A 26,976-nucleotide genomic window follows, 5' to 3' on the forward strand; every position below is an offset into this window, starting at 1 on the left:
ACAGGTAACTTCCAGGTAAGTTGGTCGCGTGGGTGTCATATTAACACCTACTTACAGACAGTGTAGCGACCAATCCTTAGTAAAAAAAAAATAATGAGGGCCTTTGATATAACAAAATACTGTTATTTTTAGTTTATTAAGACTTTAAACTGTGACACAGTCTAAACAGCTCGGGGCGGCCACCCCCCCGTTACCACCGCAATGGTACATCCGGGTCAATCAGGGACACAATTCTTCTGTGTATTTTTTAATCGATGTCGTGGCGGTTTTTTAATTCAATCATTAACAGACTTTTATATGCCATCGTCGAAAAATACTCGGTGCACAGAACAAATGATTCAAATCAACATTTCTGTCAAACATCATGTCAGAGGATCATTGTGTTAAATTATTTTAATTCTCCATTTAGCGTGATTGATTCAGAGTTCAGGCTGGTGCAGTAAAAAGAGATTAAAGATAAATAGTTTCTGTTTGCTCTCATTTATTTTCAGATATGTTTTGAAGACAAGATGGACGTCTTGGTTTTTCACCCTTGTTTCTGTGTCCCAGGAGGTTTATTTAAACAACCATCACTGGACAAACAAGACTTCACTGTCATATATATTTATATGTATGAAGGAAATAATTCAATGTTTTTGGTCTGATTCTGTTGTTCAGCTGGTTACTTACCTATATGTGAGGCATAGGTGTAGATTTAGGGCGTGCACGTCCCCTCAAAATGTGCATTTGCTCCGCCCAATGAAAACATTTAAGACTTTTGTTTTGACAAAAATAAAACATTTCCACCATAGATCAGTGCATAAAGATACACCAGAATGCAGGAAATTAAGTGTTAAACGCCCCAAATTCCCTGCTGGAGGACCCCAAACCCTGCTCCATATGTCCCCTCCAACAATGAAACAAATCTTACTCCCTTGATATCAGGAGCGTTACTTCCTCTAGATATTATCCACGACAATGAAAACATTATACAGAAGTGAAACCACTCATAACATTAAAACAGTTTTATTAACCGAGCCAAAATAAATACATGACGGTAAAGAGTCAGAAGACAAGTTGTTGAAAACATAACTAAAACATTAGATCATGAGAAACTGTGGTGAAACACTATAAACATAATGCACAGCACAGGTTAATAATACAGTGTTTGACAGATGAGTTATCACATGGATGTGAAACAATTATAATACAGTCGCATGACACCACAGTTACAACCATATGTTGTGTCATTCATTCATTCATTCATTTATTCATAATGAATAAAAGACTCACCCTACCCCTCTGTGCAGAGTTTGCATGTTCTCCCTGTGTCAGCGTGAGTTTTCTTCAGGTACTCCAGCTTCCTCCCACAGTCCAAAGACATGCAGGTTAATTGGTGACTCTAATTGTAGGTGTGAATGTGAGTGTGAATGGTTGTCTGTCTCTATGTGTCAGCCCTGTGGCTTGCCAAGATACTTCAGACTGAAGGAGCCGGGGATTGAACCTGCTCTCACCTCCTGAGCTACATGATGTTCTCCAGACTATCACACAGAGATCACAGAGGTCTTTCCAGAGACATGCTGCACTGAGTTTTAGCTTACCTCACTGTCAAAGAATTTGTGACCTTTTTAAAAACCTTCATTTGTTTCACATTTCTTGAACAAACAAACAACATACAAATTAAACCCTTCAAAATGATTATCAAATGCTATTAAAAGATCATATATAGATGGAGTGGTATAAGAACTATAAAACGTTCTTTGGAAAACACTTTTTTCAGTTTATGTTCGGGTTTGACTGTCTTAGTACTGGCACTGCAGTCTTGAAGGTTATTCTGTGTCACTTAATTGTTGACCTGGTTCCAAAAGAAGTTGTCTTGCTGTTGAAGATGACGGCTTTGGGTTGTCACTTGTCTCATTTCTCTCAGGAGTTGTCTCTTGTCCTATCTGCTTGTTGTCCTTCTTGCCTACCAGTGTGTGGGCCCTTGAGACAGAAAAAGACTCAAATTATTACATTACACATATTTCTATAAGTGAATTCCTCTGAACAACAGAGGAATAAACATGCTGACTGTGAGTTCACAATAATGACAAGTTATAAGGACAAGTTGGGAGGAAAATGACTTCTAAAATAAACAGAGTGAAGAACATCTAAATGTATTTAGAGAAATAAACATGTGTAAGTCATAACAACAGCGTAAGTGTCTCACTCTTCAGTGTCTTTGGTTGTTCTTTGTGGTGTCTTGTTCTCTTCAGAGTCTCTGTGTGACACACTGAAGGATTTAAGAAAAGTCAGTGCTGAACAAACATTTATTTGTGGGTTTTGTTTGAAGAGATCTCAGTCAATCATTATTATATTAACTGTGAGACACTGGTGTTACAACAAGACAGGTGGTTAGTTAAAAGTCTAAAATTACCCATTCCAGTATTTTCTTATAAGCAGGATGGTGATGACTGCAGCAGCAACACAAACACAGGACACCACAACCAATACAGTGATCAAAGTGACATCTGTGAGAAGAGAGGAAAATTAGTAACACTCAACATTCATAAAGCAACTACCAATCAAATGGTGAGACTGACATGAGACCACATAAAGGTTCACGTAGTGAAATCACCTTTGTCAGACGCAGATTCCTCTTTGGACCTTTGGTGTTTCTCACCATCAGCAGACGACAGTGTGACCTCAGGAATCATGGTAAACACCTCTATCTGAGGACCAGAGAGCACTCGCACTGCACATCCAACCTGTGTGCTGTTGCCATGGAGACGAGGCAGCACGGCTGTAGCGGTGACAGTGACTGTAGCGTTGGTGTTGGTGACACTGGTAGAGTTGTAAGGTTCTTACCAGAGAGTTGGAGGCATGTTCTAGCTATGAAAGCTCCGTCAGGGTAGGTGCTGTACAGACACTGATAGCATCCTTCATCTTCCTCCGTCACCCTCCTGATAACTATGGAGCTGTTCTGCAGTCCAGCATATTTAAACTCCACTTTGTCCTGAAAACCATCATTCACTTCTGACCAAAGTATTTGTTGTAAGATGCAAGATTCTGCTCCTTGTCAGGTAAAATTTTCTGCCATGACACTTGAAGAACATCTTTAGGTCGCATCAGCTGACAGTTTAAAAGAGCCTCTTCTCCCACTGCTGCCATCACAGTCTGCTGAGTCTCTATCACAGCTGCTAGACCTGCAGGGAGGAAATGAACTGACAGTTATGAGGGAAACAACTGTGTGTGTGTGCGTTTTGTGGAAAAGACCCCAAAATATAGTACATTTATTTTTCTTCCGCGTTTCAGGAAGACATTATTACAGACTGTAAATTATATTTCCTACCTTTTTGACAGAGCCCCGACACAAAACGGAGACACAGGACTGCACCGTTAGTCATGTTGTTGCTAAAAGAGCGGTTAAAATTCAAAGCTGCAGGTGAGGAGGTCGGTTAAACCATTGTCTCTGTGCGTGGGCGTCACTATAAAAATTACGATGCAAAGGTGATCTCTGGAGTTAACAAACGCCTGTAAGTATTTCACTTATCGTTTAATGAAATGTCCAATAAAGTGGTGACTTTGTCAATGTTGCTATTTCGCTCTGAAACCCTGTGTTAACAGCGCGCGACGTGTTATTGTCCCCCTTTTTTACCGCACAGTGGAACAGTCCAGTCCAAGTCAGTTAAAGAGACACTCACCTTGATTTTCCGTCACCATTATCATGAATGTCAGAGAAGACTCAGACAAACAGTGGTGTTAGATATTGTTGCAGCTGTATGTGTTAGTGTGATACAATAAAGTAACCACAGCTGATCATTAAAAAAAATCCCATATTGACCGGAAGTCACAAAAACCAACTTTATTTAAAATGAAATTAACAAAGATAAAACAAATACAGCTGTATTGTTTTACAAATGCACCTGAACAACAATTAATACAGGTAAAACAATACTTTTACATTACATTACACACGTCACAGAGTACTTGGTTGAGGAGCCAATATAAAAAAAAAACACACTTTGATTTAAGATATGATCTCCTGACCATGAATTGGAGCCGATAAAGGTCACTTCAGGGATATGTGACTCACCTCACTGTCAAATATTTAACACAATTTAAATGTGAATTTGAATGTTTAAACAATGTGAAAACACCTGAAAATGATTATCAAATGCTATTAAAAAGATCATATAAACATGGAATGGTATAAAAATATAAAAACACTTTCTTACTGTATGTTCAGGTCTCACAGTCTGAGTAGCCTACTGCCACTACAGTCTTGAATGTTATTCTGTCTGACATATTAGAGGACATTATTCAAAAGTAAGTTTTCTTGTTGCTGGAGATGGCGGTGTTGGCTGGTCACTTGTCTGATCTTTCTCAGAAGTTGTCCGTTGTCTGACCTGCTGGATGTCCTGCATGACTATAATTGTTCTGTCCCTTGAAGTAGAAGAAGACACTCACATTATTACATTACACCATACTTATTTTGAATGACAATGTAAAGACGCGATTAGACAAAAATTCCCGCCAGGCGGTGCAATGGACACGATGCAAAATACGCAAATTAAGCAGCACGAATTAAGCAAGAAGTGTGGTCTCACGTCATACACTAATTTAAGACAGTTTAAAAATATGAACTTTGAGTTATTTGCATTTATGAAGCGAGTCAACACAAAATATTCTCGTGTTCAAATTAACTCAAGTAATGTGACGTCCTTGAATTATATGTAAGATCAATGTAAGACGCAAAATCCCGCCAGGCTGTGCGATGGACATGATGCTAAATACGTGCATATAAAGGTGTGAATGAAGCGAGAAGCGTGATTTTGCGTCATGCGCTTATTTGCGAGAGGTCAAGCATTCTAGCGTTCGAACACGAAAATTCATTTCGCGTTTGGTGTGAACACAACGTAAAATTGCGTTCACGCCAGGCGCGAATAAAACTACTCACGCAAGTGAATTGTATGTAAGGTTAATGTAAAGACGTGATTAGACACAAATTCCTGACAGGCGTTATGATGGACACAACGTGAAATACATGTATATAACAGCATGTCAGGAAGCGCGATTTTGCGTCATATGCTTCTTTGCGAGTGTTGAAAAATCTGAACATAAGCGACCAATTCACGCTGCATTAGCCAGTCAGCACTGAGATCCTCCAAGGACGTATGATGCCGAGGACTTACCAGCACAAGTTCATTCATTGATTCAGTGATTACACATATGTCATCTATGATGTGAGTTATTCACATGTATGAAGCGAGTCACCACAAAATATTCCGGCGTTCAAACTCATTCGAGTAATGCGATGCAAAAATTCACATTGTGTTTTGCAAATAAAACTATTCGCACGAGTGAATTACAGGTAACATCAATGTAAAGACGCAGTTAAATGTGAAATCTTGTCAGGAGGCGTGATGGATATGAAGTTAATATACGTGAATACAGTGGCGCGAATGAAGCGAGAAGTGTGATTTTGCATCATAGACTTATTTGCGACAGTTGAAAATTGAAAAATGAAGCGAGTCACCACAAAATATTCTAGCGTCCAAACTCAGACAAGTAACGGAATGCAAAAATTGGCATTGAGTTTGGTGTGGCCAGAACATAAGTCATAACAACAGTAGGGAAGTGTCTCACTCTTCAGTGTCTGTGGTTCTTCTTCGTGGCTTCTTCTTCTCCTCAGAGTCTCTGTGTGACAGCCTGAAGGATTTAAGAAAAGTCAGTGCTGAACAAACATTTATTTGTGGGGTTTGTCTGAAAAGATCTCAGTCAATCATTATTATATTAACTGTGAGACACTGGTGTTACAACAAGACAGGTGTTTAAAGTTTAAAATCACCTTTTCTGATGTTTCCTTATAAGCAGGATGATGATGATGACTGCAGCAGCAACACAAACACAGGACACCACGACCAACACAGTGATCAAAGTGACATCTGTGAGAAGAGAGGAAAATTAGTAACACTCAACATTCACAAAGCAACTACAGATCAAATGGTGAGACTGACATGAGAACACATAAAGGTTCACTTAGTGAGATCACTGTTATCAGACGCAGATTCCTCATCAAAACCTGGAAAAAGAAACTCAAACATCAGAACCATAAAGTATTTATCAGTCTATCAGTCAGTATCTTCTTAAGTGTTTCTCACCATCAGCAGACGACAGTGTGACCTCAGGAATCATGGTAAACACCTCTACCTGAGGACCAGAGAGCACTCGCACTGCACATCCAACCTGTGCGCTGTTGCCATGGAGACGGGGCAGCACGGCTGTGGCGGTGACAGTGACTGTAGCGTTGGTGTTGGTGACACTGGTAGAGTTGTAGTGAGGGACAGTCAGTGTTACTGTGGGAGCAGGTCGACCTGTGGCCGAGCAGGACACAACTGCCTCTTCAGGAGAGTTTGATTCTCTGACATGTAGAACAGGTTCATGCAGCTCTGCACACACCACACATTTAAAAACATCACATCAAGTTTTTACAGGACAGACTTTAAGGATGATGGAGATGTCTTTAATAACACTGTAAGGTTCTTACCATAGAGTTGGAGGCAGGTTGAACCAGTCAGAGCTCCGTCAGGGTAGGTGTTAAACAAACAGTGATAGCATCCTTCATCTTCCTCCGTCACCCTCCTGATAACTATGGAACAGTTCTGCAGTCCAGCATATTTAAACTCCACTTTATCTCTAAAGTCAGGATTCACTTTCTCACCAAAGTATTCGGTGTAAGTAGCGATATTCTGCTCCTTGTCGGGTAAAATTTTCTGCCATGTGACTTGAAGAACATCTTTAGGTTGCATCAGCTGACAGTGTAAAAGAGCCTCTTCTCCCACTGCTGCCATCACAGTCTGCTGAGTCTCTATCACAGCTGCTAGACCTGCAGGGAGGACAGTTCATACAGTCCATGAAACTCCACAGATTCACTTTACTGGACAAAACATGTCTTATATGGAGTTTGAATCAGAAAACTGGATTTATACACACATTTTACAGTATATAATTCACTGGTACTGTTGTTCCAGTGTACAGCCTAAATTTGGCAATAACACTCCACCATTAAGCTCAACAACAAGTAAGCTCATCTGACGTAAAACCACACTGCCTCCCTCCAATTCTTTGCCAGACTTGGGTCCACTAACTCCCCGGAGCGGGCAGAGAATTGTTTTCCCACTTCCAGGCATCATTATCATTGTTAAATAAAGATTATGTCCCCCACGTTGCATCTCTGGTAATTAATTTGAACAAAAAAAAAAAAAAAAAGACCTGCAGTTTGAGGCTGCATGTGAAGGGAGATTGGCAATTTAGAATTCCATGTTTTTTCTGTGCATATGACAATAAACTTCTTACATCTTGAAATGTACTGTACATACTAGGAACCCTCTGGTGCTGGCAGGTATAAACCTCCCTGCAGGGTGCACTTGGGAGCATTTTCGAATTTTTTTTATTAATTTATTTATTTACGTTTTGCATCAGCACATATGCAGAAATACACAAATAGATAAAAAAAAGAAAATAACATGCAAAAAATGAACAACACAGCAGTTACACAGCTGTGGTAAAGAGAAATAAATCAAATACAGGCCTGTACTGTATAAGATATGAGAAAGACAGATTTATGTATCACTTCCTCATCTGTCTGATAGACTCACACTGAACCAAGGAAATGCATGACTGCACTGTTGCTCAATACTGTACTACAAAATATGCGGAAGTTCAAGTTTTGTGTTTTTTTTCTTTGTCCATAAGAGTCTTTTAGTTTAAGTTGTCTCTATGTGCAGCAGGTTTACACAGTGGGCCTACACTCGGCTTCTCACCTTTCTGAATGAGTCCCAGCGCATAAATTAAATATATTACTCCATGTATCATTTTACCACATAGCCACTGTCGCACATTTCTTTCTTGCTGCTTCTTCTTCCTCTTCTTCTTCTGCGGCTGAATCCAAATGTCCGCACTTCACCGCACTCGCAGACTCGCGGACTTTGCGGGCGCGTTGACGGGAAGTCCGGGAGTGCTTAGGGCTGTCCAAACCCACAATTCATTCAGTCCACAAGAGGCCTCAAGCGGACCTTCTGGGTTCATCCCAAAACCAATTCTCATATCCACGCTTCCCTCACTTGCGCCTCTTCCTCGCGTCTCAGCTCCGCCCCCGTTGGACACGGGGGGGAGATGCGGGGATGAGACGCGAAGACATGAAGAAATGAGACGTCCTTTCCTACAGAAGCTGCGTTCTGTACTTATCATCTGTCCTGTGTCCTGCTCAGAGTCACACAGTGTCTTTATATGATTTAGCCTATTCATTATTTGCATCTGTATTTATTGGTATTATGAGTGACTGTGAGTTCATTATTTAATAGCCCAGATTATGATCATGGTGTTTCAGGGAAAATTAAAATTCTGTAACTCATCAACCCGAGCTCAGGAATGATCAGCCTCAGTGTGACTGAACGGAAAAGGCGATCATGGATGTAAAAGTGTTTGTTGCTGACAGACAGACTCTTTGATTGTATCCATAATTAAAGCTGATGACGGAAATAACAGATGGTGAAGAGAAAAACGGACGTGACGTTTGAATTTTTTCTCTCTTTTGCTTTCTGTGTCATTGTCCAACCAAATCTTTTACTGTCCCTTTCCTCCTTTTCCCAACAAGATTTTAAAGTGAGTTGTGTTGGATGATCTTGAAACGTCCTCTAACTATCAAGAGACATACATCACTGGACAAATACCTCACTGTCATTAATAAGAATCAGGGGCAACAACAACATGAAGTGATCAGAAGTGAAACCACTGAACATACAGCTGTTTTATAAACAAAACAAAAATAAACTAGCAGATGGAGTCAGATAATAGATTAATAAATCTACAACATTAGAAACACCTTGCACATAATCAATCAATCAATCAAACTCTATTTGTATAGCAGTTTTCATACATTAAAAATGCAGCACAAAGTGCTTCACAGAATAAAAACAAACAAAAATAATACATACATATTGAAAACCTGCTCCTCCCACCCCCACATATAAACACACACACACACACACACACACACACACACACAGTCAATATAGTCAATAACATGGCTGGGCACTGAGGAACCAGGTGAGGAAAGAACCACCTATGGGGAGCCATCCACACTGAGAGGCGCTACAGCCCACGGCCACAGGGAGCGCCGCCACAGAGACCACCCCGACCCAGACAGACCGGGGTGGACTCCACACATGGTGTGGAGATTAGGAAAAATTCAAGAGTTAAAGATTAAAATAATATTAATAATAATAAATAAATAAATAAATGAAGATTTAGAAACTAAAATGCATAAAGATTTAAAAATAATTCATTTAAAAGCATTAGAAAGTAAAAAGAACATATAATAGAAGAATTAAAAGAGTAAAAGAAATCAGTTAAAAGCTAAATTAAAAAGGTGAGTCTTGAGCCTCCTTTTAAAAACATCAACAGTCTCTGCAGTCCTGATGCTCTCCGGCAGGCTGTTCCATAAGTGAGGGCCATAATGGCTGAATGCAGCCTCCCCGTGGGTTTTTGTTCTAAATCTTGGAACAATTAAAAGGCCGGTGCCGGAGGACCTCAGGATCCGCGAGGGTTGATATGATAAAAGCAGGTCAGATAAATAAGATGGCCCAAGGCTGTTAAGACATTTAAAAACTAATAAAAGATCCTTAAAATCGATCCTGAAACACACGGGAAGCCAATGCAGCGATTGTAAAACTGGTGAAATGTGCTCCCGCCCTCTGGTCCTCGTCAGCACTTGTAACGGCCAAATGTGACGTAGCTGTGTGTCTTTGTATACACATGTCCAGCCGATGTAGTTTTCAATAATCCACTCGACGTCCATGTAAAGTTGGAAAAAACGAAAAACTTTTATTCCACAAGTGTCACAAAAAATTATCCACAGAATTGGCCTTCTTAATTAAAACTATACAGGACAGGACACGGTATGAAAACCGTGTGTCTCTACAGCTACTCTAGGTTCCACTAATTGCCCAGCTCCACAGCCCTCCGAGAAGCCTGTGTGTGAGGCTGCTGTCTCTTAAAGCTACAGTACCCAAGTTTCAAAACTCACTGAAATAGCTAATTCTAGACAGAAAGGATTAACAAATAATCAAATTCAATGAAACATACTTACTTATACATGACATTTAGGCCATTACTGAACTTCCAAACTCAAAGCTTCAATATAAAATGTATATATTAGAATAATGTAAGGAAAAAATAAGAAAATCAGCAAACTTAAACTTGCCTCATACAGCACTCATGCGGCTGAGTTTTGGAGTAGCTGCAGGTTAGAGATGGTCTTTTTGGGAAGACCAGACAGCAGGGCATTACAGTAATCTAAACGACAAGAGATAAAAGCATGCATCAGCACCTCCGTGTTAGCCTGAGAGAGAAACGGACGGACTCTGGCTATATTATTAAGATGATAAAAACCTGTCTTTGTTACATTTTTGATGTGTGGAATAAAACTAAGCTCAGAGTCAAAAATGACGCCCAGGTTCTTTACACATTGTGAAGGTTTAAAATCTTCTAGTTTTGGTAAAAGTTTCTCTCTCTGGCCTTCAGGAACAATAATTAAAACCTCTGTTTTGTCCTGGTTGAGCTGTAGGAAATTCACTGCCATCCATGACTTGATATCTAAAATGCAGTTAAAAAAGGTATCAATTGGCCCTGTGTCATCAGGAGACACGGCGATGTACAGCTGTGTGTCATCTGCGTAACTGTGGAAGCTGATGCCGTGCCTCCTGATGACGTCCCCAAGGGGAAGCATGTATAGATTAAAAAGAATTGGACCTAAAATTGACCCTTGGGGCACCCCACACCTAATTTCATGCGTTCTGGAGGAACATGTATCCATACTTACAGAGAAACAACGATCTGTGAGATAAGAGCTGAACCAGTTAAAAACAGTACCAGAGAGGCCCACCAGGTTTCTGAGTCTGTTTAATAAAATGTGGTGATCTACTGTATCAAAGGCGGTGCTTAGATCCAGTAGTACCAAGACTATGAGTTTTTGTGAATCAACATTCAACCTGATATCATTTAAAATCTTTAAAAGGGCTGTCTCGGTACTGTGGTTCATCCTAAAACCAGACTGATATTTCTCTAAAATACTGTTTCTTTTTAAAAAATCATTTACTTGGTTAAAAACCAGTTTTTCTAAAATCTTACTTAAAAACGGTAAGTTGGATACAGGTCGGTAATTATTAAAAATGTTGGGATCTAAATTACTCTTCTTCAGAAGGGGCTTCACCACTGCCGTTTGGAAGGCAGCGGGGAAGACACACGTCTGAACAGAGTAATTCACTATATTTAAAATATGTTCCTCAAAGAATCCATAAAATGTCTTTAAAAGTGACGTGGGAATTGGATCTAAAAGGCAAGTTGTTGGGTTTACCTGGGAGAAAGTGTCCTTGCATCAACCAGGACAAAACTCTCCAGTGTTTCCTCAGGTAAAAGCAATGATCCAGGTGTGTTAAAAATTACATTCTGTTGGGATAAAAGACTGGACCTAATATCATCGATTTTACTTCTGAAATGGTCTGCAAAGTCCTCGCAGAGGGCATCTGTTGATAAGTTGGATGGTTTATTAAAATTGGTGCTGGTTAAAAGATCGAAGGTGGAGAAAAGAAATTTGGGGTTGTTTTTATGATCGGAAATGAGTTTTGAAAAGTGGGATATTCTTGCAGCCACTTCAGAAGTTAGGTAGCGTTTCCTCACCATTCTCACTGGGGCCTCCTGATGGCTAAAACTGGTGATGTTAAAATACACACAGTGGTCAGACACAGCCAGGTCAACAACAGAGGACACACCAGTGGACAGGCCATAGGTTATGACCAGGTCCAGGGTGTGCCCTCTGTTGTGAGTTGACTGTGTGACATGCTGTTTAAAATCCATGCAGGTTAAAAGGTTTAAAAATTCTCTGGACATTGGATCCGAGGTATTATCAACATGTAAATTAAAATCACCAGTTATTAAAATTCTGTTATAGGTGGTGTGTATGATTGTTAATAGTTCTGAAAAATCAGTGATAAAAGAGGTGGAATGGTGGGGTGGTCTGTAAACTGTGACACAAAGAATAGGAGGGCTGCCAATGATACTCAAATGATGAGTAGCTGTTAAAAGAAACTTCAGTAGAGTGCAGTGAATTTTTAGTGACTGAAGCAGTTCCGCCTCCTTTTTTTTACCCCCCCTAGTAGAAAATAAAAAATTAAAATTTGGTGGGCAGGCCTCGGTGAGAACAACAGGTGTGTCAGTGCCAAGCCGTGTCTCTGTTAAAAGAATACTGTCCAACGTGTTATCTAAAATCAGGTCATTTATGATAAAAGTTTTATTTAAAAGAGAGCACACGTTCAGCACGGCCAGGTTAATGTCTGTGGAACATGCGCTCATCATCACAATGTGGTGAGTGTGGAGCACGTGTGAGGGGAACTAAGTTTTTGGGGTTGCTATTGGTCCATGGTGAAAATGTTCTGTTAAATCTGTTTGAAATTCTGACTGGGATGGATGTGGATGTGGGAATGGGTTGGGGATGAACCAAAGAGGAAAGCAGGGGGGCGTGTGCTTCCAATGTACGTCAGTCACATGGGGCACACTGAACAGCCTGCTGAATGTTAGCCGCTAACATGCGGCTGCCCAGCCTGCTAGGGTGAAGCCCGTCAGCCCTGAAAAAAGAGGACCGGTTCCAAAATAAGTTAAAATTGTCGATAAAAGTGAAACCATAGGTGCTACAGGCAGCCTGGACCCATGAATTGAGGGAGAGTAGCCGACTGAAGCGTTCTGCAGGGGACCGCTGATAAAGACCGACTTAGCACAGTTTTTTAAAAGGTTAAAAAGAGCAACAAAATCCATTTTTGTCTGCTCTGATTGCCGGCGGGCCGTGTCGTTTGAGCCCAAATGGAAAATCAGCCGATTTATGGAGGAAGGGAGTGAATGAAGCAGTTCTGGAAGTTTGTCAACGATGACGGAAGTGTGGCTCCAGGAAAGCAGTGAGTTGTGGCGTTGAAAAAACGAATATTCCTCATGATGCTGTCTCCAAACAACACGGTGGAAGGAGGGAAAAGAGGACGAAGAGGAACACGATGGGGATTGGGTGACTCACATGAGGCAGGTGGATGGTCCATGCTGCGTGACCGGGGGGGCAGGAGCGGCGGCGACTCGGCGGTCCCGGTCCCGGCCCCGGCCCCGGCAGGAGCAGCGCCATCCCGGCTGTGGGAGAGGAGTCCCCCGGAGCGTCTCCGTACAGCCTCCTTTAGGAGCCTCCGACACGCCGCGGAAGCCGATGTCCGGGATGGGAGTCGATGGTCGGGTCCTGCAGCCCTCCGGTCCACAGGTGCCAGCGAGGAAGACGCGGATCCAGCCGTGTAGGGCGCTGCAGGTGTACCACCGGCCGGCGGAGAGGGAGCCACAGCACCGTTAGACGCCGAGGCCGACTCCTCCAAGCGGGGAGCGGCTGGAACAACACCAGTCGGCGGGCAAGGAGCCGCAGCGGCAGCGTCTGCAGTGCCAGCGTCTGGATCTCCGTCCGATGCCATGGCGCTGTAGCGGTTTGACAGGCTGAGGCGCGGAGGTGAGGCAGCACAGCCAGGGCCTCTTTTACCCCTGCCGACCGCCTCCACCCAAGACCACCGGCGACTCGGTGTTGAGCTGGAGGACGGTGGAGGCCAAGCGCTGGGATCCCAGTGCACCGTGTCCTGGAGGGCCGCCGTGAGTGAGGCGATCTGGAGCGACTGTTCATGAGCCACCTCCTGGAGGGCGGTCAGCATGGAGGATTTGATGTTTAGCTCACCAGAGAGCCGGCGAATGTCCTCTTTCAGGTCAGAAATCTTTTAGTCTGCTTTTACAAGCTGGGGGTCCACATCGGCGTGCATAGATGTAGCCATATATAGGCTATGAACAGTTAAAGTACAGTTAAGTACAGTAAATGAACAGTTAAAGATTTGGGGTTGGAGCTGGTTGATATGAAACTGTCAACACACGGTCTGTTTGTTATTACTTACTCAAAATGATCAGAAGTGATCGATTCTGATCTATTTCAGTGATAAGTGTTTGCTTTTTAAAATATGACAGGCTGCAGGTGAAGCACCTCACTTTGTTATGTAAACCATCAAATGAACAGTGTTGTGATGCGTTTCTTTTTGAGCTGCTCTCATGGTAACTGGTGATGATGGCTTCAGTGCATCAGTGGTTAGTCGTGGTGACCACAGATGTTGAAACCAGGAAGAGAAATGGTCTGTTTTCATGAGAACCTTGGCCCCGTCCAAATACCCAAACTTGCGGTCTGATGCACACTTTCGGAAGGGGTGCATTAAGGGTGCAGGTTTGCACCCCTTGATAACAACAGAAGACAATTGGGACACCCTACGCACTTCTGCCCTTAGTGGGAGCGCGCAATTGAGGGGCACAAGGGCGCAAGTGCAAATGATTTACCTATAAACAGTCTGCAGCATGCTGGAGTCAATAATGTTTATGTCTAAGACTACTGTACTTTATCAATGCATTTAAAATATTTGCCAGCATGGATACACATTTTGCTACCTATATTCTGCACACAGACTAAATATGTTCACTTGAAGTTGACTGAGCTTCAAACTTGAGCCTCAACCATTAAACATAAGCAGGTAACTTCTCTCTCTTACCTTTCTGAAAGGCTCCAAATACAAAAAGCAGAAGTATAACTGCACAGTGTGCCATCCTTCTTGCATGTGGCAGTTTTAACTCGGTTACAGATGGAAACATAAAATGCAAAACCTCAATCAGTTGTTTATTTTGTGATGTAATTTGCTCTGAAAGTGCAAAATAAACAGCGTAGTCCGCATCCCACCAGAAAGAGAAACAGCCTTCTTTGTCAGTCACATAGCGCGAGTGTTATCTCACTTACTCTTCTTTGGGGTTTCATTAAAGGTAACTGAGATCCTGTCACTGTGTCACGCCTCCCCGTAATGAAACACTAGAATAATAGAACTGAAATAACTTCAAAAAACAGGACACAAGCACCACCATTTGTCCAGAAACATTATGGTCAGAGAGCGTAAAAGAAACAGTTTGTATGAAATACAAACACCCCCCCCCACATCCACATCCACAATCTTTCATGTATGTTGCCCATGAATTTCTGTGTGATTCTTTCCTTTGAGTTAGCCTAATTAAATACCTACCTTCTTATTATTAAAGATGACGGCTTTGGGTTGTCACTTGTCTCATTTCTCTTAGGGTGTCCATTGTCTGATCTGCTTGTTGTTCTTCTTGCCTACAGGTGTGTGAGCCCTTGAGACAGAGAAAGACTCAGATTATTACATTACACATATTTCTAAAAGTGAATTCCTCTGAACAACAGAGGAATAAACATGCTGACTGTGAGTTCACAATCATGACTTCATGTACAAATATTCATTTATAGGGACAAGTTGACAGGAAAATAAATTCTCAAATAGAGTGCAGAGTGCAGAACATCTAAATTTATTTAGAGTAATAAATATGTGTAATAGGGCTGTACGATATATCATTTTAACATCGCCATCGTGATGTGCACATGTGCAATAGTCACATCGCAGGACATGCACTGTTTTTTTCTCTTTTTTAGAACATGTAAACTTGTTTTGCTTCAGAAAAGCAGCTCTGAAGAGAGCTCTTTGCTCCGCTCGCCTCTCTGAGCACGCAGCAGCCCCTCCCCGTCTCATACACACACTGAAAATGAAAAATGAGCAACATGCAAGAGTGAGAAACGGTAAAGGAGGATTTATGCCTGGTACACACTACACAACTTTTCTGCCCGTTCTGAAAGTCACTATGTCACATTACACGATTTTGGAGTCATAAAATCGTGCCATGACTTTGCCGACAGACATGACACACTACACGATGGTACACACCAATTATCCCCGGTCGTCTTTCACGTCGTGCGTGATGTCATCGTGTTATTCTTGTCCTATTTTTATTACTTTTACTATTATTTCAGGCACTGTGTCTGTTCATGTGCCAGCCGACATGTTGTTGTAGTCACCTAAAAGCGTCAGCAGATGGCAGGAGCTACATTTGAAGTACCATACGCAAACATACAAGTTACTGTATCCTCCACAAACAAGTTCCTACAAATGTTTCACAATAAAAGCCTATTTAGAAAATGGAGGGATTCTCTCAGCTGAGGTTATAAGGGGCTTTTTATATATATATTTTATTGATTTTAGTTTTCAAAACGCAAAAGGAAACAGAAAAACGAAACAAAAGAACAGAAAAAAAAACAAACAAACATACAAACAAGCAAACAAACAAGCATGACAGCACCTGAATCACAAATCATACCAAAATGGCAGCATCGACAATATACATCACAGGACAAGCATAGTACAAAAGAAAAATTTACTCCATTCCTGTGTTAGGTCACAAGTTTTCAAGTAAAAGGGGGTTGATGAGAAGGTACATTCTTAAAATAAAATTACAAAATCATAAGGGGCTTTTAATCTGAAACAAATACAACAAGTGTTGAGTTTGAAATGACAGCGTGAAGCATTAAAATTATCAAGGCAACGGGAGTGGATAAAAAGTAAAAATATAAATACACAGAGGGATTAATGAATAACGGACCGTATAAAATGTAGTCTGTTTCACATGAAGCTGGTAGCCTCTGCAGTTGTGGTCAGTCAAAGCCCCGCCATTATTTTTTAATTTTCTTACTTTAAGTTACTTTAAGGTGAAAATTCTTGTATTTCTGAATATCACAATGTCTACTGCAACAATAAATAAATAAAAATAAATAATTTTAAAAAAAATCACATCAGTTTTTTCCATTATCGTGCAGCCCTAATGTGTAAGTCATAACAACAGTAGGGAAGTGTCTCACTCTTACATTTCTGTTGTTTTTTGTGGTGTCCTGTTCTCCTCAGAGTCTCTGTGTGAGAGACTGAAGGATTTAAGAAAAGTCAGTGCTGAACAAATGTTTATTCTAAATAGATCTCAATCATTATTATATTAACTGTGAGACACTGGTGTTACAACAAGACAGGTGTTTAAAGTTTAAAATCACCTGTCATGATGTTTCCTTATAAGCAGGATGATGATGACTGCAGCAGCAACACGAACACAGGACACCACGACCAACACAGTGATACAAGTGACATCTGTGAGAAGAGAGGAAAATTAGTAACACTCAACATTCATAAAGCAACTACAGATCAAATGGTGAGACTGACATGAGACCACATAAAGGTTCACTTACTGACGCTGAGGTGTTTCTCACCATCAGCAGACGACAGTGTGACCTCAGGAATCATGGTAAACACCTCTATCTGAGGACCAGAGAGCACTCGCACTGCACATCCAACCTGTGTGCTGTTGCCATGGAGACGAGGCAACACGGCTATAGCGGTGACAGTGACTGTAGCGTTGGTGTTGGTGACACTGGTAGAGTTGTAGTGAGGGACAGTCAGTGTTACTGTGGGAGCAGGTCGACCTGTGGCCGAGCAGGACACAACTGCCTCTTCAGGAGAGTTTGATTCTCTGACATGTAGAACGGGTTCATGCAGCTCTGCACACACCACACATTTAAAAACATCACATCAAGTTTTTACAGGCCAGACTTTAAGGATGGTGGGGATGTCTTTAATAACACTGTAAGGTTCTTACCATAGAGTTGGAGGCAGGTTGAACCAGTGAGAGCTCTGTCAGGGTAGGAGTTAAACAGTGATAGCATCCTTCATCTTCCTCCGTCACCCTCCTGATAACTATGGAGCTGTTCTGCAGTCCAGCATATTTAAATTTCTAAAGTCAGGATTCACTTTCTGACCATAATATTCGGTGTAAGTAGTGACATTCTGCTCCCTCTAAGGTAAAACTTTGTGCCTTGAGACATCAGCTGACAGTTTAAAAGAGCCTCTTCTCCCACTGCTGCCATCACAGTCTGCTGAGGCCCAACTCCAGTCCGATCCCTTACAGACTCATTGACTTAGAAGCGCGTTCATGTGAAGTGCGAGAGTGTGTGAGGGCTGTCCCATTGTCAAATCGTCAAGTCAGTGAGTCAGTGAGTGAGCCCTTTATGCCCCCTTACCGTAGGTCAGCATCGATGCGGACTTATGGTTAGGAAATTACCCACAGTTCATAGCGCTGTGACGTCAAATACAGGGGTTGCCCTCGGAACACCGGAAGTAACACGGTTGGCAGATATGCAAACATTAACGTTATGGAAAGAGAGCGAAAAAACAGATAAAGAATGAAACATTACATAAACAAGAATTTAAGACGGTACATAAACACACATGAAGTCAGAGGAATACCAGTGGTTATATTCCACACACAAATAATATATATCTATATAGATAGATAGATAGCCTAGATCTATTTATCTATCTATCTATAGATATATATAGATATATATTCTTTGTGTGTGGAATATATGATGACAATAACCAATAAATGATCACGCCCAGAGCCACCAATGTTAACAACATTTTGTAGAGAGGGGCAGAGCTGCCAAGCTCACGCTTTGAGTGTGACAGTCACGCAATTTAACCCATTCTCACACCACACGCCACACTTGACATTTCTCACGCTTGTATTTCCCCATTCAATGCTCTATATTTATTTTTTTATGATAATAACCTTTGGTCATCGCGGCTTGCCGTAGTTCGAGTAACTCTGATTGACTGACCGAGATAACCAATCCCAGACCAATCCATCAGTCCTCTGTGCCTAAATCTAACCAACCACGGAAGGCACCACGCAATATAAACCAATCAGAAGCAACGTAAGGCAGGTCTTGGCGTTTCTAACTTTCTTTCACACACAACAGCGCCGACATTTAAAACCCACTCGACGTTCTCCTGCTTGCTAGAAGACGGACGGTAGGTAACTACCCAATTTTGTTCACTGTTGATTCGCTGTTTCTCCTTGAGTTTCCTAGTTAATATGTACTGTTTTAAGGCTGCTATAAGTCTATCATTGTCCTGTATTTGTTGCAGAGCTTTGTAACATTTATTTGCCTCTTCTCTTGGTCAGTTCACAGTTGAAAAAGAGACTCGTTAGTCTCAATGTGTGTGTGTGTGTGTGTGTGTGTGTGTCAGAGTTACAGACTTGTAAATATCAATTTAGACCCCCCTAAAGCAGTGTTTCTCAAAATTCTAAATTTCAAGGGCTATCCTTAACTCTGACAGTGTACAAATGGAACCAAATGGACCCCAATGGGTCCATTTGGTTCCATTTGTACACTGTCAGAGTTACAGACCTTGTAAGGGTCAATTTAGACCCCCCTAAAGGAACCCACAGAGTCCCTGGAATCCACTTTGAGAACCACTGTAAAACTAGCATTAGGAGGCCACAGTGCAGGGAGAGCCGCTGGCATGGAGGTGAGGACATCAGTCTTAAGGTATAAATCAACGTTAAAACAGGCCAAATTGATGTTAAAAAAGGCCAATTTTTTTCCGAACGCGTCATGACACTAAAGTCTCACTCTTGTCATTTTCTGAAACTTGGCAGCCCTGAGAGGGGGATAAGTGCTGTCCCATTCCTATTTGTAGCATCCGGAGCCCTTTCAGACTCTCACACTCAATCACTTACAGCTGACGTCAGTTAAGTCAGTGAGGGTTCAGGGCTTGAGTCTTCAGGGGCCGGATTGGAATTGGGCCTGAGTGTCTATCACAGCTGCTAGACCTGCAGGGAGGAAATGAACTGACAGTTATGAGGGAAACAACTGTTGTGCGTGTTGTGGAAAAGACCCCGAAATATAGTACATTTATTTTTCTTCCGAGTTTCAGGAAGACATTATTACAGACTGTAAATTATATTTCCTGCCTTTTTGACAGAGCCCCGACACAAAAAGGAAACACAGGACTGCACCGTTAGCCATGTTGTTGCCAAAAGAGCGGTTAAGATTCAAAGCTGCAGGTGAGCAGGTCGGTTAAACCATTGTCTCTGTGCGTGGATGTCACTATAAAAATTCACGATGTAAAGGTGATCTCTGGAGTTAACAAACGCCTGTAAGTATTTCACTTATCGTTTAATGAAATGTCCAACAAAGTGGTGACTTTGTCAATGTTGCTATTTTGCTCTGAAACCCTGTGTTAACAGCGCGCGACGTGTTGTTATTCCCCTTTTTACCGCACAGTGGAACAGTCCAGTCCAAGTCAGTTGAAGAGACACTCACATATACTTTGGTTGGTTTCCGTCACCATTATCATGAATGTCAGAGAAAATTCAGAGTAAACAGAGTGGTGTTAGATATTGTTGCTAGCTGTGTGATACAATAAAGTAACCACAGATAATCATTAAAAAATCCTATATATGACAGGAAGTTACAAAAAACAAACTTTATTTAAAATGAAATTAACAAAGATAAAACAAATACAGCTGTACTGTTTTACAAACGCACCTGAACAACAATTAATACATGTAAAACAATACTTTTACATTACATTACAGATGTTACAAAGTACTTGGTTGAGAAACCAATATATAAAAACACATTTTGATGTAAGATATGATCTCCTGACCATGAAATGGAGCTGACAAAGGTCACTTCAGAGATATGTGGCTCACCTCACTGTCAAATATTTAACATTCCTTAAATAAAGGAATAATATACAAACAATATGAAAACACCTGAAAATGATTATCAAATGCTATTAAAAAGATCATATAAACATGGAATGGTATAAAAATGTAAAAACACTTTCTCACTGTATGTTCAGGTCTCACAGTCTGAGTACTGCCACTACAGTCTTGAATGTTATTCTGTCTGACATATTAGAGGACATTATTCAAAATTAAGTTTTCTTGTTGCTGGAGATGGCGGTGTTGGCTGGTCACTTGTCCGATCTTTCTCAGGAGGTGTCCGCTGTCTGACCTGCTGGATGTCCTGCATGGCTACAAGTGTTCTGTCCCTTGAAGTAAAAGAAGACACTCATATTATTACATTACACCATACTTATTTTGAATGACAATGTAAAGATGCGATTAGACACAAATTTCCGCCGGGCGGAACAATGGATGTGACACAAAATACGCAAATTAAGCAGCACGAATTAAGCGAGAAGTGCGGTCTCACGTCATACACTAACTTAAGACAGTTTAAAAATATGAACTTTGAGTTATTTGCATTTATGAAGAGAGTCAACACAAAATATTTTAGTGTTCAAATTAACGCAAGTAACGCAATGTCCGTGAATTATATGTAAGGTCAATGTACTGTGTAATTCCCGCCAGGGCTATGCAATGGACATGATGCGAAATACGTGAATATGAAGGTGCACATGAAGCGAGAAGCGTGATTTTGGGTCAAGCTCTTATTTGCGAGAGGTCAAGCATTCTAGCGTTCAAACTTGCGCAAGTAACGCAAAGCGAAAATTAATTTCATGTTTGGTGCAATCACAACATAAAATTGCGTTAACGCCAGACGCGAATAAAACTATAACTATACTGAATTGTATGTAAGGTCAATGTAAAGACCTGATTAGACGCAAATTCCTGACAGGCAGCGCAATGGACACATCGTGAAATACGCAAATATAGCCGCGCAAATGAAGCAGGAAGCGCGATTTTGCGTCATACACTTATTTGCAAGAGTTGAAAAATTGGAACTTCATTGACCAATTCATGCTGTGACAGCCAGTCAGCATTGAGATCCTGTGGGGACGTATGAGTCAACAGAAGCGAGTCAACACAAAATATTCTAGCGATCAAACTCGCACAAGTAGTGCAACGCGAACATTTGTACCACGTTTGCTGTAAACACATCATAACAACAGTAGGAAAGTGTCTCACTCTTCAGCATCTTTGGTTGTTCTTCGTGGCTTCTTCTTCTCCTCAGAGTCTCTGTGTGACACACTGAAGGATTTAATAAAAGTCAGTGCTGAACAAACATTTATTTGTGGGTTTTGTCTGAAAAGATCTCAGTCAGTCATTATTATATTAACTGTGAGACACTGGTGTTACAACAAGACAGGTGTTTAAAGTTTAAAATGACCTGTTCTGATGTTTCCTTACAAGCAGGATGATGATGATGACTGCAGCAGCAACACAAACACAGGACACCACGACCAACACAGTGATCAAAGTGACATCTGTGAGAAGAGAGGAAAATTAGTAACACTCAACATTCATAAAGCAACTACAGATCAAATGGTGAGACTGACATGAGACCACATAAAGGTTCACTTACTGTGATCACTGTTATCAGAGCCAGATTCCTCATCAACACCTGGAAAAAAAACCTCAAACATAAGAACCATAAAGTGTTTATCAGTCTATCAGTCAGTATCTTCTCAAGTGTTTCTCACCATCAGCAGACGACAGTGTGACCTCAGGAATCATGGTAAACACCTCTATCTGAGGACCAGAGAGCACTCGCACTGCACATCCAACCTGTGTGCTGTTGCCATGGAGACGAGGCAGCACGGCTGTAGCGGTGACAGTGACTGTAGCGTTGGTGTTGGTGACACTGGTAGAGTTGTAGTGAGGGACAGTCAGTGTTACTGTGGGAGCAGGTCGACCTGTGGCCGAGCAGGACACAACTGCCTCTTCAGGAGAGTTTGATTCTCTGACATGTAGAACGGGTTCATGCAGCTCTGCACACACCACACATTTAAAAACATCACATCAAGTTTTTACAGGCCAGACTTTAAGGATGATGGAGATGTCTTTAATAACACTGTAAGGTTCTTACCATAGAGTTGGAGGCAGGTTGAACCAGTCAGAGCTCCGTCAGGGTAGGAGTTAAACAAACAGTGATAGCATCCTTCATCTTCCTCCGTCACCCTCCTGATAACTATGGAGCTGTTCTGCAGTCCAGCATATTTAAACTCCACTTTATCTCTAAAGTCAGGATTCACTTTCTCACCAAAGTATTTGGTGTAAGTAGCGACATTCTGCTCCTTGTCAGGTAAAATTTTCTGCCATGTGACTTGAACAACATCTTTAGGTTGCATCAGCTGACAGTTTAAAAGAGCCTCTTCTCCCACTGCTGCCATCACAGTCTGCTGAGTCTCTATCACAGCTGCTAGACCTGCAGGGAGGACAGTTCATACAGTCCATGAAACTCCACAGATTCACTTTACTGGACAAAACATGTCTTATATGGGGTTTGAATCAGAAAACCGGATTGCACACACATTTTACAGTATATAGTTCACTGGTACTGTTGTTCCAGTGTTCAGCCTAAATTTGGCAATAAAACTCCACCATTAAGCTCAACAACAAGTAAGCTCATCTGACGTAACACACGTACCACACTGCCTCCCTCCAATTCTTTGCCAGACTTGGGTCCACTAACTCCCCGGAGCGGGCAAAGACAGACGAATTGTTTTCCCACTTCCAGGCATCATTATCATTTTTAAATAAAGATTATGTCCCCCACGTTGCATCTCTGGTAATTATTTAGAAAAAAAAAAAGACCTGCAGTTTGAGGCTGCATGTGAAGGGAGATTGGCAATTTAGAATTCCATGTTTTTTCTGTGCATATGACAATAAACTTCTTACATCTTGAAATGTACTGTACATACTAGGAATCCTCTGGTGCTGGCAGGTATAAACCTCCCTGCAGGGTGCACTTGGGAGCATTTTCTAAATTATTTATTCATTTATTTATTTCCGTTTTGTATCAGCACATATGCAGAAATACACAAATAGAAAAAAAAAGAAAAGAAAATAACATCAAATATAAAAAAAAATAAAAAGATGCGGAAGGGGTGCCCTTTGCTCCACATGATTACCTGCCCTGCAAAACATGTTTCCATAGACCTACTGCAATAGTGTGAACCGCAGGAACTACAATGAACAACACAGCAGTTACACAGCTGTGGTAAAGAGAAATAAATCAAATACAGGCCTGTACTGTATAAGATATGAGAAAGACAGATTTATGTATCACTTCCTCATCTGTCTGATAGACTCACACTATGGGATGCCGTTTGTAAAGTGTCTCACGCTGAAAATAACATCAACATTTTGCCACATTTAGCTTCAAACAATGTTTGAAAAAGTATTGTGAATTTTTTAACGTCACCTTTTACCACATTTACAGCAATATTTGTTAACTTAGAAATATATTAAATAGTTAAATCTAAATATTAAATGTGGCACCTAAATGTTAAATCTAAATATTAAATCTAAATGCTAAATATGAATATAAATCTAAATGTTAAATCTAAATGCTAAATATAAATCTAAATGTTAAATGTTAAATCTAAAATGTTCTGAGTGAAACTAAATATTTAGCTAATATGCAAATTCACACTGCCGGTCACCGGAAGTACCAAAATAAAAGCTCGAGATGGTCAGACTGTGTTTATAGAATCAAATAACGAATTAAAACCAACTTATCGGGGGAAATGAACACTTGAACATACATTAGCGTGATAATAACTACCTAAAATAACAAGCTCCGTTACCGTAACCGTCAACTCTTAGCCCCGTTAGCAGTGTCTGTAATGACTCAGTAACTCTTAAACGGTCCGTGAAAAAAATATTTTTTCCAGCGGATATCTTAGTTACAACGTGACTGACCTAGCAAAACAGTTTTGTGTTGCTATGTGTGGTATTTGTTCAGTTTTGGGAAATCACGATGTCTAGAAAGCATCAGTGGCTGCAGCAGCAGCAAAGCTATCAGGACGTCATCTGTTAAAAGCCTCCAGTTGTCGGATATGACATGAAACTACTCCAGTTAGCTCAATCATGTTGTAACTAAGACGTCCGCTGGAAAAAATATTTTTTTCACAGACCGTTTAGAGTTAATGGGTCATTACAGACACCGCTAACGGGGCTAACAGCCAACGGTTATTTGATTCTATAAACACAGTCTGATCATCTCGAGCTTTTATTTTGGTACTTCCAGTGACCGGCAGTGTGAATTTGCATATTAGCTAAATATTTAGTTTCACCCAGAACATTTAGATTTAATATTTAATTTAACATTTAGATTTATATTTAGCATTTAGATTTAACATTTAGATTTATATTTAGCATTTAGATTTAGATTCATATTTAATATTTAGATTTAACATTTATATTTATATTTATATTTAGCATTTAGATTTAACATTTAGATTTAGTATTTAGATTTAGATTTAATATTTAGATTTAGACTTAGCATTTAGATTTAACATTTAGATTTAGATTTAATATTTAAATTTAACATTTAGGTGCCACATTTAATATTTAGATTTAACTATTTAATATATTTCTAAGTTAACAAATATTGCTGTAATGTGGTAAAAGGTGACGTTAAAAAATTGACAACACTTTTTTAAACATTGAAGTTAAATGTGGCAAAATGTTGATGTTATTTTCAGCGTGAGACACTTTACAAACGGCACCCCATACTCACACTGAACCAAGGAAATGCATGACTGCACTGTTGCTCAATACTGTACTACAAAATAGTATTTTGTTTTTTTTCTTTGTCCATGAGAGTCTTTTAGTTTAAGTTGTCTCTATGTGCAGCAGGTTCACACAGTATACTCGGCTACTCACCTTTCTGAAAGAGTTCCAACGCATAAATTAAATATATTACTCCATGTAGAACTATCATTTTTACCACATAGCTACTGTAGCTCCCGCTCACATGTCTTTCTTGCCGCTGCTTCTTCTTCCTCTTCTTCTTCTGCGGCTGAATCCAAATGTCCGCACTTCACCGCACTTGCAGACTCGCGGACTTTGCGGGCGCGTTGACGGGAAGTCCGGGAGTGCTTAGGGCTGTCCAAACCCACAATTCATTCAGTCCACAAGAAGCCTCCAGCGGACTTTCTGGGTTCATCCCAAAACCAATTCTCGCATCCACGCTTCCCTCACTTGCGCCTCTTCCTCGCGTCTCAGCTCCGCCCTCGTAGGACACGGGGGGGAGGGGGGGGGGGGGGGGGGGGTAACTCCTCAACCTGAGCTCAGGAATGATCAGCCTCAGTGTGACTAAATGGAAAAGGCAATCACTGATGTGAAAGTGTTTGTTGCTGACAGACAGACTCTTTGATTTCCTCCCATCATTTGTGCCACCTACTCTTCAATCTTTGTTCAATTATGCTCTTGATTTCTGATTTACTAACATTAACTGTCAAATCAATGTATTTATTTTTTGTTGCCTCCTTTGCAGCCTTATCTGCCATGTCATTCCCTTTAACTCCAATGTGTGCTGGTACCCATAAAACACCACTGTAGTCCCCATCATTTGAATTCTGTATAGTGTTTGTTGTACCTCTATCAAAATATCTGGTCTGCTGCGTGAATGACTGTGCTGTAAACTGACTAATGCTGAACTTGAATCTGAACAAATAATGGTCTTACATCTTCAATCCACTGTACTGCTAACAATATCGCAATCATTTCCCCTGTATAAACGGACACTTCCTCACTGATCCTTTTTCCGACTGTGATATGAAACTCTGGGACAATAAAAGCTACTCCTGACTTAACTGAATCCTGTGATGCATCTGTGTTTATCTGGATGTAACTGTTATAGTCATCAATGTATGCCTGTATGGTACATGAGTTACAAACAAACTCTCTATCCTTGTTCTCTTTTAATAATTTAAAATCTACTGTGGCATTCGGACGTATCCAAGGTGGTATCACTGGCAATGGTACTGTGGGACTAATGTTGAAATGTGCTATTTAATTTCTTTTGCTTTCTGTGTCATTGTCCAACCAAAGCTTTTACTGTCCCTTTCCCCCTTTTCCCAGCAAGGTTTTTAAAGTGAGTTGTGTTGGATGATCTTTACTGTGACCCTGTAAATTAACCCAATAATTCAATGATAACTGTAGCCTCCTCAGTTATGTTTTTAGAACATGGACGCCTTGGTTTCCAGACAGTTTAACGTCCTCTAACTATCCAGAGACATACATCACTGGACAAACACCTCACTGTCACAAATAAGAATCAGGGGCAACAAAAACATGAAGTGAACAGAAGTGAAACCACTCATGACATTAACACATCTGTTTAATAAACAAAACAAAAATAAACTAGCAGATGGAGTAAAAAAAAAGACAAAAAAACCCCCACCTGACCCACATACAGTCAAC

General features: G+C 40.8%; 2 protein-coding genes and 1 long non-coding RNA gene across 4 annotated transcripts in view; 1 reads left to right on the forward strand and 2 right to left on the reverse strand.

The window, feature by feature from the left end:
* LOC125885244 (uncharacterized) overlaps window positions 1–26,976 on the forward strand; it is a 35,606-nt gene that overhangs the window by 2,040 nt on the left and 6,590 nt on the right. Inside the window, exon 2 of the long non-coding RNA XR_007448838.1 lies at window positions 22,678–22,885. This is a non-coding gene — a long non-coding RNA (uncharacterized LOC125885244). The remainder of the gene's footprint in view (window positions 1–22,677; window positions 22,886–26,976) is intronic.
* The window catches only part of LOC125885239 (OX-2 membrane glycoprotein-like), a 28,183-nt gene continuing 2,479 nt past the window's right edge, over window positions 1,273–26,976 (reverse strand). The window contains exons 3-8 of one of the 2 annotated variants that reach the window (XM_049570787.1): window positions 22,631–22,969; window positions 22,245–22,532; window positions 22,127–22,165; window positions 21,932–22,028; window positions 2,189–2,251; window positions 1,273–1,962 (exon numbers count right to left, since the gene is read on the reverse strand). In XM_049570787.1, the coding sequence (XP_049426744.1) occupies window positions 1,809–1,962; window positions 2,189–2,251; window positions 21,932–22,028; window positions 22,127–22,165; window positions 22,245–22,532; window positions 22,631–22,969 (980 nt within the window). In that variant the 3' untranslated portion in view covers window positions 1,273–1,808. The remainder of the gene's footprint in view (window positions 1,963–2,188; window positions 2,252–21,931; window positions 22,029–22,126; window positions 22,166–22,244; window positions 22,533–22,630; window positions 22,970–26,976) is intronic. The other variant, XM_049570786.1, reaches the window with a different exon arrangement.
* LOC125885243 (OX-2 membrane glycoprotein-like) lies at window positions 3,809–25,782 on the reverse strand. Its single transcript, XM_049570792.1, has 6 exons — window positions 25,435–25,782; window positions 6,509–6,847; window positions 6,123–6,410; window positions 5,810–5,906; window positions 5,608–5,670; window positions 3,809–4,404 (listed from the first exon to the last, which is right to left on the reverse strand). Exons 1-6 carry the CDS (start codon window positions 25,490–25,492, stop codon window positions 4,278–4,280), a joined length of 972 nt encoding a protein of 323 aa, XP_049426749.1. The 5' UTR covers window positions 25,493–25,782; the 3' UTR covers window positions 3,809–4,277.

Source organism: Epinephelus fuscoguttatus, linkage group LG24 (genome assembly GCF_011397635.1).
Source record: "Epinephelus fuscoguttatus linkage group LG24, E.fuscoguttatus.final_Chr_v1".
NCBI classification, from domain to species: domain Eukaryota; kingdom Metazoa; phylum Chordata; class Actinopteri; order Perciformes; family Serranidae; genus Epinephelus; species Epinephelus fuscoguttatus.

Excerpts from the sequence above, each read along its gene's own strand:
- LOC125885243 (XM_049570792.1), bottom strand. The coding sequence starts at position 25,492 with ATGATAGTTCTACATGGAGTAATATATTTAATTTATGCGTTGGAACTC. Across the intron at positions 5,907-6,122 it reads CACACTGTCGTCTGCTGATG|ATGTCACTTTGATCACTGTG; the intron begins GTGAGAAACACT and ends CTCTTCTCACAG. Across the intron at positions 5,671-5,809 it reads ATAAGGAAACATCAGAAAAG|GCTGTCACACAGAGACTCTG; the intron begins GTGATTTTAAAC and ends TAAATCCTTCAG.